Source organism: Panulirus ornatus, chromosome 56, assembly GCF_036320965.1.
Source record: "Panulirus ornatus isolate Po-2019 chromosome 56, ASM3632096v1, whole genome shotgun sequence".
NCBI classification, from domain to species: domain Eukaryota; kingdom Metazoa; phylum Arthropoda; class Malacostraca; order Decapoda; family Palinuridae; genus Panulirus; species Panulirus ornatus.
Genome location: NC_092279.1, coordinates 14,303,072 through 14,315,676, shown reverse-complemented (window position 1 = coordinate 14,315,676; position 12,605 = coordinate 14,303,072). Strand labels below are relative to the sequence as shown.

The 12,605-nt window shown below is 35.5% G+C and overlaps 1 protein-coding gene across 6 annotated transcripts in view; it reads left to right on the top strand.

Annotated features, from left to right (window-relative positions):
• LOC139765920 (motile sperm domain-containing protein 2-like) overlaps positions 1-9,649 on the top strand; it is a 41,657-nt gene extending 32,008 nt beyond the window's left edge. For 5 of the 6 annotated variants that reach the window (XM_071693885.1, XM_071693882.1, XM_071693883.1 and 2 more), the window contains exons 9-10: positions 95-220; positions 1,042-2,757. In XM_071693885.1, the coding sequence (XP_071549986.1) occupies positions 95-220; positions 1,042-1,269 (354 nt within the window). In that variant the 3' untranslated portion in view covers positions 1,270-2,757. Of the gene's footprint in view, positions 1-94; positions 221-1,041 lie in introns of all 6 variants that reach the window. The other variant, XM_071693881.1, reaches the window with a different exon arrangement.
• Positions 9,650-12,605: the final 2,956 nt, after the last annotated feature.

Sequence of the window (12,605 nt, the reverse complement as noted above, 5' to 3'; positions counted from 1 at the left end):
TTGATACATTTATAGTTCTGATTTCTGTATCACTTGCATTTATAAGAAAAACTATTAAGTGATATCTTGTAACGAGGTTGTCTTTCAACATTAGGGTATAAACAAAGATGATCTGTTTGAGAGGCGTGTACGGGTAGGTGTATCTGCAGCAGATGCTGCACAGGAAACGTCAACAACTGCTCCATCTCCAGCATCACTCTCACCTGAGCTTATATCAAAGGTTGGTCATTAGTTTATTGAGTGAACGCTACCATCCCTTTTGCCATCTCCCACATTTTCTAGAGTGCCACCAGCCAAGTAGAAATAACTGGTACTCAAATGAATCTGAACTCATTGGAAACTGAACCTTGATTTGAATGGCATTAAAAGATTTGGATCAGAGAAACATAGGATGTATGATCTTTGCTCACATCTCTATAGTGTCATGACACCATTGAGTATCCATTTGAATGTTGTGTGAGAAGTATTTCTATTTTATTTGTAATGGTAGTTACCTTTTATGTTTATTTGACTGGGGGCACAGCAGGAGGACAAGAGAAAGGTATGGGAACTCAAAAAAAACTGGGTCAAATGAGAGGGTGTTGGGAGTATATCAGTTTTAGTGTGAATGTTTTTTTGTGTGGTGTTTGCTTGGGTTAAGGGAATTGTAAGTACAGGTGGCTGAAGTGGAGATGAGGTGAGGTTGTTATTTCTGAGTGAAAGTTTAAGAATGGTTATAATGTGGTTTAGATAGGAAGGGGTCAGTGTTGTTGCATAGAATTGGATTTTGAGCACATGAGATGGGATTGTATTGAAAGTATTTTTGTTTCATTGTGCTGGTGTTGAATGTTTGAGTTTAAGTGCTCTGTTTTGGATGGTTTGTAATTTTGTTATGTTTGCTTTTGAAATTGCAGATGACCAGGCAGGTAAGGCATAGTATAGACCAGATATATTGTTTATAGATGATACTAAGGTATTCTTTTTCTTGTCTAAAACTAATGCCAGTGAGTATGCAGATTTTCTTCACTTGAACTGTCATGCCAACAATTTTTATGTTTCCAGATTGACCAGTTGCTTCATCGTCAGTCTGCTGTTGAAGACCAGCTTCGTACAGCAAAGAAACTCGTATTCATTACTCTTGTTATTATGATAGTAATCCTTATTTTGCTGATCATGGCCACCAACAGCATGACCTCTAGCCTCCTCATGCATTCTGCTACCATGCATAATAATGATGTAATACGAGGACAAGTCTTGCACACTGGACAGGGAAACCAAGAAGAACTATAGCATCTTTATGGTGGGTATTCAAATATGAGCATTTGTGTGAACATCATTTATATAGGGTATTCTTCTTCTGTGATGTAAGCCATTACTTCAGGATAAACAGTAGTTCATATGTAATTTTTTTTTTTAAAAGTCCTCTGGACAAAGCATACCAGTGTAAGATTAAAAGCAAGTTTCAGCTGTTGGTATTATGTCTCAATCTTTTGAATGCTGTTTCTGTTTACTTTTAAGAGTAACAAGGTGTAGTCTAGATATTTTTGTAATTATGGTAGTAAATAATGAACCGCTGTTGAGTACTTATTCAGTTTTTTCAAGAAGTTTACAGTGTGAATACCAAAATTATTATTCATATGATAATTAGATGGATTAATAATGCATATATACTTGATTTGTATGACATTTCTTATTTTATGTACATTAACACTTTTTCTTGGCTTTAGTAGCAATAGTAAGAGTTGAATCAGAGTACCAAAATAGTATCAATGACTAGTCATGTGTGGCATCTTCTGTCAATCATTCCTTTGTATGTATGATTATCAACAAAAAAGACAGTGATAAGTTCCTCATTAATCTTGCTTCATAGCTACCTAAAGATACAATAGATATATCTTTTATGAATCATGTGCTTCAGGTTTTGATCAGATTTATCTTTGATGAGGTGTCATTTTCCATATAATTCATTCTTTTTGAATCCAGTTTTTGAGCTTGTGAAGGAGATGAATGAAACACATGGTAGATTGTAGATTTCAAGGTTGAAAGGTAGAAGTAGAGTGTAAAATATTTTTATCAAAAGCCAGTTCCCCCCCTCCCTTTTTTTATGAGACAAGGCTTTGATCTTTGTGATTGCCATAAAGGAAATGAGAGCTTGGCTTTACTTTTACAAAACATGGCAGTTTAATTTGTAAGTGCTCTTTTACCATGTTTGTGGTACCTCTCAAACTGTGATAGAATGCATAGTTTCCCTTAAGGAATCATGCATGAATGTAAATGTTTCTAGCAAGCCAATTTCTTCTTATGAATCAGATTTTCCCATCCAGAAAGTATTTCTTTTCTTTCTTTCATACTTGATCACCATTTCCTGCATTAGTGAGTTAGCTAGCACCAGGAGCAGACAAAGAAAGGCCACATCTGCTCACATTCATTTTTTAGCTGTCATAAGCATCAGAAATAATTTCTCTGTGATTAACTATCTCCCATTAGTTATTCATATTTAGGCCACTGCCCCTTCCAGTGACTTGTACAGTATTCTGACTCACCTTCGATCTAGAGGGTGTGTTAATTGTGTATATCTTTAATGTTTATGTTTCATATATTTCCTCCTTGGAGATTCCTCCTCTCACTTTTGTATTTTATGGTTACTCTTTCTGCTTTTTTAATGAATTCAAGTGCAATGCCATCCACTTTTGCTGCTTTGCCACATTTTATCTTACGTAAGGCTTTCACCACCTCGTCTCTCTTCACCAAAGCACTCTCCATGACACTCTCACTTTAACATACCACCCTGACCCAAACACCTTATATCTGCCACCCTGTGACTAATATAAATATCAAAGTGCATATTATAGGAAAACAGGACAAAAACTGTCTGGAGTATTCTTTAGTAGAAGCATACTGAATATTTAAGCGTAGGTGGACATGGTAGTGAAGAGTGGTGGTGAGTTCTATTCGGAGTGTGGAGGTGATATTTAATGTGGTTTTAGAAATCATTTGAATTTCTTGAATTCATCCCAAAAATTTGATGGAGCCATTAGATTAATTGAAATTGGTGAACTTTTTTCTTAATTTGACAGCAGCAAGTAGTGATATTTGTTGGAGATCCTTCCTCATCTCTTTCTAACACCAGTTTTCTCTCATATGTAGTGAACAATAATAGAATTGGATAAAAGGTACAAGCATCTGAGATATAGATAGATAGAAAGATGCCAGCTGTAAGGGCCTGTAGAAGTGGAGCAAGTGAGATGGAGGGGGGAGAGAGAAGCTGTAGTTACTCCCTCTCAGACCTTCCCTCACCTTTATCATTACTCACATCCATTCTTTCATATTTGCAGTGATTAATAGTAATACCTCAGATGTATTGTTAGCAAAATCAAAGAAGGGAAGAGATTTCCTCGATAACAACTAATCAAAGAAGCCAGCTTTGAGGGCCTGTAGTGATGGACCAAGAAAGAGTAGGAGAGAAGAATTGAGCTGACTGGTGTTCAATCCCTCCACCTGTCTCCCCTTTCCCACCACCACCACAACTTTTTCTTTTGTGTTCACTTACAGGATTAGCTGATTATTTTTTGGGCTGTAGATTTTTTTTTCTCATTTCATTAACCATGAGTATGATGGTTTCAGTATCCTTGAAAAAAGTCACTGAAGTCCTTTCATGATGCAGAAAAAAATGTTTAGATGTCTTCGTATATTTTCATATGCATTTGTTATGAATTAGAATATCAATTTGCACTGTATATGGTTACCGCAGTCATTTGGCATCACCACCACAACTTTCCCTTTCAGCCACACTCAGGACCGGCTGTTTGTTTTTTCTGCTTTGGCCTGATATTTTTGTTAACTATTAAATAGGTGGATTCCACATTAGTGAGAAAACCATAATTCCATTTATTTGTCTATCTATATCTCTGACTCCCATTCCCATTGGGAACTCTCTCAAGGGGATGGCCACAGCAAAATAGTTCCCATAACTGGTGAACTCTAGTGCCACTTTTTCAGCCTTTAGTGCCTCACTCTTAACAGGCCATTGGCAGAAGGCAACTCCAGCATTGTGTTTTCAGAGGTTCCTACCTATTGTTCCTACTGACTACTAGCTAATGCTCCTGCTTAATGTTTTCATCCTACTACTTCTACCTAATACTCCAACCCATGTTCCTACATAGTATTACTACCATATTTTCCTGTAGAATGTTTCTGCTTACCACTCCTATCCATTGCTTCTACCATTTTGCCAAAAGGCAGGGCTTGCACGTAGCACTCACTGTAGGGAAACTTAGTTACAAAGAATGAGTTATGTGAAATAAACGTTGTCAAGTGTTTTGTGTAACAAGGAGAGATTGTATTTTTGTGGAGAAAATGCTAGCAGTCCACATGGGAGTGAGGCAGAAAGAAAAGACAACTACCTGGGTCAAAGGAGTGCGACTTGACAACCACTGAAGTGCTGGCTGGTTATACAGCCATCACTAAACCTCCCAATATCTAGGCAGGTAGTACTGGTAATTTACCTCCCTGGTCATTGGCTGCCTACCAACTACCACCTGCCAAAAAACTGCAACTCTATTATATGCCTTGGTAAATGCCTCCACTTGTGAATGAATTATCTTTCTTGTGAGCAGTCTCTTGCTATTGCTGTTCACGATTTTTTTTTTACATTATTTTTTTCCATGAATGCCAGATAAGTGAATCCCTGGTTAGTAGGTCATCGTTTGATGGGACTAAATGTACTTGACTTCATAAGATACTTATGTGTTCTGTGCATGTTTTGTTAAAAGGTCAATGTTACTTAAACCTGCAGAAAGGGATTTAAGTGCTAAAGGAAAACTCAGTAGGTGGAATTTACTCATAAGTATATGTATTGGCTGCCTGAATGTATTTTATCCATACAGTTTATATCACTTTCATATTATTACCAGAATTTAATAATTATCAGTATAACCTTCCAAATCTATATACGGATAATGGCTAAGCATGAAATTTACATTTGGTTTCAGCCATAATGAATATTTTACATGCAGTCTTTGAGATCCATGTTTAAGACTGGAGTGAATGCATCAGCATGTTAGTCAGTTTTTTAGGTCTGGATTATGGCCAGAGTTGCAGGTTTTGTTTATGTATTTGCAGAGTTGGTCATTAAGTGGATTACTTGTTGACCAGGAAGATGCCACCTCATGTAGTAGGAAACAACATACTTAGATGTTAGCATCTGATTGTGGATTGGTTTTGTGCCTACACACTTCAAAGAGTTAGTGTAGTACAGTAAATATTGCTAAATACAGAATGTGTATGCATATTCTTTAAGAAAACTTTTTCTATGACTGATGAGAAGAAAAATATGTTTTCTAAATGGTGAATATGTACAAAAGCTTAGAATGAAAAAAAGAAAGTTAAAAGGATACATGATTTAGTCTTTCTATAGTGATGTCAAGAACATTTTTAAAGCTAAGACTTCATATGTTATGAAACATTTGAATGCAATTGCTCTCAAGTATTGTGTTTGCAATTTTGCTTCCTATAATATCCCTTCATTGATGTGATATCCCTCCTTATCATATGATTGTGCATATAGCCATTGCTAAAAACCATAAGGCAAGTTGCAACTGTTTTATGTAGATATAATGATATATAGGAATTGGCTAGAGGCTTAGATATTGATATACAAACTATATATGTTGTTTTTAGATATTGATGAAGGATATCTTAAGTCCCTGTAGGAAAGTTGACATTTTTGGTTAAAAATATGTCCCAGTATTTCACTTAAGATTACTGCTAGTTGTTGAGACCATAAATGACTTCTATTTCATTATATATTGCATAGTGTTTGTATGTTTCATCAGTTCTTTTCTACAGTTATATACACTTCAGAATAAATTTTTGAGAATTGCTGGCAACTGTTTTGAGCTCTCTTGTTTATTTTTTGGTACATTAAAGTGTCAAGATAAATGATAAAAATTTTAGGAAAAATCATGTATGTGTTGCCCTTCTTAGGATTTGAAATTATGAAGTACATATTGATAGGTAGTTAATATATTTGTTGTGGCATACTGAAGACCTTGCTTAGGACCAAATTAACAAAATGAATTAAGTTGTTATAAATGAATACAGATAACATCACTGCCATTTTAAGACCCACAGAGGTATTTTCTTGTCTTTACAGATGTACTAAATATAAAGTAATGTTCTTTTACAATATGTGATAGAAATGGTTTGATTACTGACTAAGGTTTACAGTTATGTCTGTAAATTTTTACCATATAGGAATGGTCAATCAGTGGTATGAATCAGCAGAATTAGAGTAGAAATAACATTTGGGTATTAAGTAAATCTACTGAATGTAAGAAAACAAAGTTTATGAAAAGTTTTACATGATTATGAAATATTTCATGAAATTTCAGAATTACCTTTCATTAGGTAAAAGATAGATACACTAAGAATTTTTAAGAATTATTCATGATCTTAATGAATGTTGTGATGTGCAGTTGAGAGGTAGACTAGTGATGTGAAAGGATAAGTTGAAAATTTATGTTGATCAGGTGAGTGATGCTGTAATATGTTAGATGTCACACATTCCACCATGTACAAAGAGATACTTCCCATGTATTCCCTGTGTGTCATAAAAGGTGACTAAAAGAGTGGGAGTGGGGCTGGAAATACTCCCCTTCAGTTTTTAATTTTCCTAAAGAAGGAACAGAGAAGGGGGCCAAGTGAGGATATTCCCTCTAAGGCTCAGTTATGGATCAGTTATTCATAGAGTTTGGATACTGATGATAAAAGAGTTGTAGGGCAATATGAGGAAGGGATGTTAGGTGATTTAAAGGGTTTTAGGACTGGTACAGTGTTTGAAGGTTTCCAGATGTTATGAATTGTGTTCTGTAACCAAGAGTGGTTGAACAAATCCTTAAGTGCTTGGATAGTATTTTATGTGAAAGTTTGATATATTGTCAAGGCCGATAGCAAGATAGTTCTTTGTTTTAATTGTATTGCTTGTATCAGTGAGAGTGAAAGGTGAGTAAGCAGTTGCTTGTGGATGGATTTTGTATAGGTTTTTCATGACTTTCCTGTTTAGGTTGAGGTTGGTTTGACACTGAGTTTTTAGGAGTGTTTCATGAATATTTTGGTGTCTTTGGGAGAAGGGATTTCATTGGAATGGGTCAGGCAGGAGTACATTATGAGTGGTGGCAGGACTGGTGCAGTAAGAGTGGATTTTCTTAGTGTGCAAGAGTTTGTTGCTGTGGGTCCTGTAATTCATTATATTGGGGAAGGAATGACAATTTTCATTGGTTAGGTTAGTGATGTGATTTATGTGTTACCAGACTTTTCTGCTAGTGAACAAAAAGTTACCTTCAGCTGGGCTTTTTCGTTATCAGTGGATGCAAAAGAGTACAGTCTTGTCAGAGACCTTCTCACTCTAAAGGAGGTCCATAACTCCCCTGCTCCACCATGAAGTGCAGCCTTGAAGCTGCAGGAACTCCCTAAAAGGGATCCTTGGGGGGAGGGGGGGATATAGTGGTATGATTGTTGTTGTTTAAACTTCAGAGGAATTATTTATCAGTGTTGTAGATACAGATTCAGAATTTTGGGAGAGAGTTTTACATTCTACCCTGCTTTGCTACTCTAATATTGATCGTTTTTTTTTTTTTTTCTGTTGAAAGATTTTGTTTCCAAAGATCAATTTTAAGTAATTTCATTTTTAAATGATTTCATCTTTTGTTTTGTTTTTATATGCTGATTTTTAGGGACCCTTTTGCCTTGGCCACCCGCTTGAGGGAGTTACTAAAGGATTCAGGCATCAGAGATATAGATAGATTTTCAGTGATTACTTGGTTTTAGTTATGTATGTTTCACAAGATTTTCATTTACTCTGTAGCATATTTGAATTCTAATGATTTCTGCTTCTATAATAAGGTGGTAAACAGGTGTCATATTTGAAAATTATTAAAGTAAGGCAACAAGCAGAGGAGTATTTGAGTGAAACCTGTTCTTCATAAGTCTGTTGTGTACTATTTTTTGATATGGTTATCTGTGTCTGCAATAATTGATTTCTTTTATGTCCTCCAATATAAAAAAATGTTTAGCAGTTTATTATATACTTCTTCTTCATTAAATTTAGGAAAGGCCAAGATGATTTATTTAAAAGAATATTAGTAATTTGCTATTTGTAATGCTTTTTTTTTTTCTTTTTACATTGGAGACTCCAGTCAAGGACAAAAGTCCACATCAAAGCTGGGTCTTAAGTAAACCATGAATAGGTTAATGGAAGAGAGAAGCACGATTTGCTTCAGATTTTGTTTTTCTTTGAATATAATGAAATAGTATTGGTCTCTCCTCACAACATTGAGACATATCCAAATCTGCAACCACGCAGAAATGGCAGAGCATTATTTGTTTTGAAGTGTAGGGAATATCACTGTCATGTCAAGTCTCAACACTTGCAATCCACACCTTACTTGGAAGGTCGCCACCTTTCAAATGTTAGAGGGGGATCGAATGATGTTTGCTTTGGTTTTTGCAAAATGATTTAATGTGTATAGTGTTTTAGTTTAAAATTATCAAAACTTGTTAATAAGGCCATATTTTTACACAATTCTTAGTCTAATAGAGAGCTAGGGATCCAGAGAGGGTGACACTAGTAGAGTGGGTGATGGATGACGTCTTAGTTCCTCCATTGAGAAAGGTCTTCTGATTATGTACATAGAGATTAATTGCAGGGTCATTCAAATATCCACTGGCTATAGCCAGTGCATAAAGAGATTAGTTTGCTGGGTCATTAAAATATTCACTGACTATACTGAGCGAAATATCATCTCGTCATTCACTTACCAGCTACTTTATACGTTAAGCATGTATAGAATGATTATTTTTCATTGTTGAACAAATACACCTTCGATAATGAAAGTCATTAATAATATCAGATCATATTTCTTCTCTATTTGGAGATATTCTTGAAATTTCATTTTTTTATAGTCAGTAAAGCAAAAGCAAAGCACTGGTTACATTTATTGCCTAATCATTCCATTGAATTTTTGCATATTTATTTCCTAATTATTCTCTTAAACTTCAGTTCCATATTTGTGGTTTCATTTTAGAATTTTCCTCTTTCATTGTTATATTATGTTTCACCAAAGCTTTATCGTTCTGTGATTTTTTTTTTTTTCATAAAACCAAATTGTTTCAACCAAACAAATGATAGGGTAGTTTTATAACTGCATAAAATGCCTAAAGTGTAAAACTAACATGGTCTAATAGATAGTCTTGATAGAATTGTATTTGTTGCATTGTGAAATTAGTGGTACTCATTTATATTTTGTACATATTTCATAAGCATTTTGACATGTATGAAGTGCTTTAAATACATGTTCATATTATTACCTAGTCAGATGGAGAACCAGTATTTGTGGCATTTAGCTAGCTATATTTTCAGTATTTTATAACACCAGTAGACACAGTACAAATATAGTCACTGTATCTGTTATTGTTTAGCATAACCCTGTGTGTTAGCTAATATTTTGTCATGCAACATATTTTTCTTGATGGCATTACCTGCATATTTAGATAAAGTATTTTCCAGTTAGAATTATTTAATCTCGCTACTTATGTTCAATCTTTGAATTTGTTTTGAAAGAAAAAGATTTTCAAATATTTCATGGTATCGTAATAAAAGTTTTAAACTACATCTTTATATACTTCATAGAACCTTGTTTATTCATAGAATCTGGCAACATATTAATAGAAAATGCATTTTTATCATGACTGAACACACAAATGAGAATGTATTGAAAATATTTTAATATAGTTTTTCAGAAATCAACGACTTGTATATATAACTGTTGTATCATTTTGCATCATAGTGTTATGAATTTACTCCTTGCAACTTATTTTTATTGAATTTAACATTTCTTATGAATTCTTGAATATCGGTTATGATAGTATGCACAGCTTCCCTTATGCAGAGACCAAAGATGTTTGAGATTACATTTTATCTACCTCCAAGTTAAGCAGTGAAACACTGAATTACATCTCAAATCCAGTGATGAAGCAAGTAGTCAGCCTTAAGAATTTGTATTGCCTTCAGAGACAATATACAAGAAGTAATGATGCTAAGTATATTAGAATTTGGATTTGCCTTATATCTGAGCTTATTAGAAAGAGCCATAAAGAACCAATGTAGGCTAGAGGTTTAGTGACTGTAAATAGCACTGTATTTAGAAGTTAACATTTTTGACTGAGTGTGGATGGTTCTTGGCTGTGCCATGAGACTGATGTTGGAAGGCTACATACTTCGTCCTTCACCAGAAGGTTAAGTTTAATAAAAAAGGAGCTTTTTAAGGCATAGAAAATTTGTATTTTGGAAAACTTAAGTCCAAGACTAGCCTGTTAACTTGAATGCATATAAAATAACTAGTTTATAAAAGGTACACTTTTGATGTTCATAATGTTTATAAAAACTTTTAATAGACATTGATATAAAGATTTAAGGACACCATTGCAGTGATTATTCTCAGTACTTAGATAATGGAATATCATTTGCAAATAAATTATTAGCCTTACAAGGCCCAAGATATCTGAATGAATGATATATACTTTGAGAATTTTTGTATATATTTTGAAATTTCATTGCTATCACAAAAGACAAAGAAATTTATTCATGGATATGCTGACATATTTCTCTTCATAAGTTAAATCTTTCCTGCTACATATAACTAGATTTGTAATTAACTCGAAATTGGGCATATCTAAAGGGTACATAACTAGTTTAAATTTCTTTGAAAGTAAAGCAGTACCAAACTTGCATTGAAAATTACTTAGCTGTAGGGACATCAAATTTGGTAGGTGAGTTGTTCATGCAAATAAGTTTTTCATAGTCTTGCTGGAAGTGAGATATCAGAATTGAGAGCACTCTGTTTGTGCAGTACAAGGGGGAAGCATTGCCAAGTATCTTTTTTTTTTTTTTTTTTTTTTTTTTTTTTTTTTTTTATACTTTGTCGCTGTCTCCCGCGTTTGCGAGGTAGCGCGAGGAAACAGACGAAAGAAATGGCCCAACCCCCATACACACGTACATACACACGTCCACACACGCAAATATACATACCTACACAGCTTTCCATGGTTTACCCCAGACGCTTCACATGCCTTGATTCAATCCACTGACAGCACGTCAACCCCTGTATACCACATCGCTCCAATTCACTCTATTCCTTGCCCTCCTTTCACCCTCCTGCATGTTCAGGCCCCGATCACACAAAATCTTTTTCACTCCATCTTTCCACCTCCAATTTGGTCTCCCTCTTCTCCTCGTTCCCTCCACCTCCGACACATATATCCTCTTGGTCAATCTTTCCTCACTCATTCTCTCCATGTGCCCAAACCATTTCAAAACACCCTCTTCTGCTCTCTCAACCACGCTCTTTTTATTTCCACACATCTCTCTTACCCTTACGTTACTTACTCGATCAAACCACCTCACACCACACATTGTCCTCAAACATCTCATTTCCAGCACATCCATCCTCCTGCGCACAACTCTATCCATAGCCCACGCCTCGCAACCATACAACATTGTTGGAACCACTATTCCTTCAAACATACCCATTTTTGCTTTCCGAGATAATGTTCTCGACTTCCACACATTTTTCAAGGCTCCCAAAATTTTCGCCCCCTCCCCCACCCTATGATCCACTTCCGCTTCCATGGTTCCATCCGCTGACAGATCCACTCCCAGATATCTAAAACACTTCACTTCCTCCAGTTTTTCTCCATTCAAACTCACCTCCCAATTGACTTGACCCTCAACCCTACTGTACCTAATAACCTTGCTCTTATTCACATTTACTCTTAACTTTCTTCTTCCACACACTTTACCAAACTCAGTCACCAGCTTCTGCAGTTTCTCACATGAATCAGCCACCAGCGCTGTATCATCAGCGAACAACAACTGACTCACTTCCCAAGCTCTCTCATCCCCAACAGACTTCATACTTGCCCCTCTTTCCAGGACTCTTGCATTTACCTCCCTAACAACCCCATCCATAAACAAATTAAACAACCATGGAGACATCACACACCCCTGCCGCAAACCTACATTCACTGAGAACCAATCACTTTCCTCTCTTCCTACACGTACACATGCCTTACATCCTCGATAAAAACTTTTCACTGCTTCTAACAACTTGCCTCCCACACCATATATTCTTAATACCTTCCAAGTATCTTATGTAGTGCAAATTGTGATATCTTGTTGAAAGGGCTTTGTTGTCAACTAAACTTGTTCGAGTAATCAAATCTTGTTCACGCCACCTGGAGTGTTACTAGTGACTAATTTTGAGAAACCTTTGTCCCTGCAGAAATGATTCATATGTTTGACACACGAATTTAATTAAAGATTTCTTACATTTTTTCGTGACCTTTACTGAATTGCAATTGCCCATCTTTTTCTAACAGTTCAGTTATTATTTAAACGCTGCAGAGATATTCTGATTCATTAGAAGTGCCAGGTTCCCCCAAGGGAATGTACTAAGCCCTCCAAACTCGAGGTACATTTTTGGAGAAGGTAAGGGGTTGTGGCCGCAGGCCCATTCAATACGGAAAAACTAATTATGCGCTTTTTACAGTTTTAAGTTGTGCTTTTACAA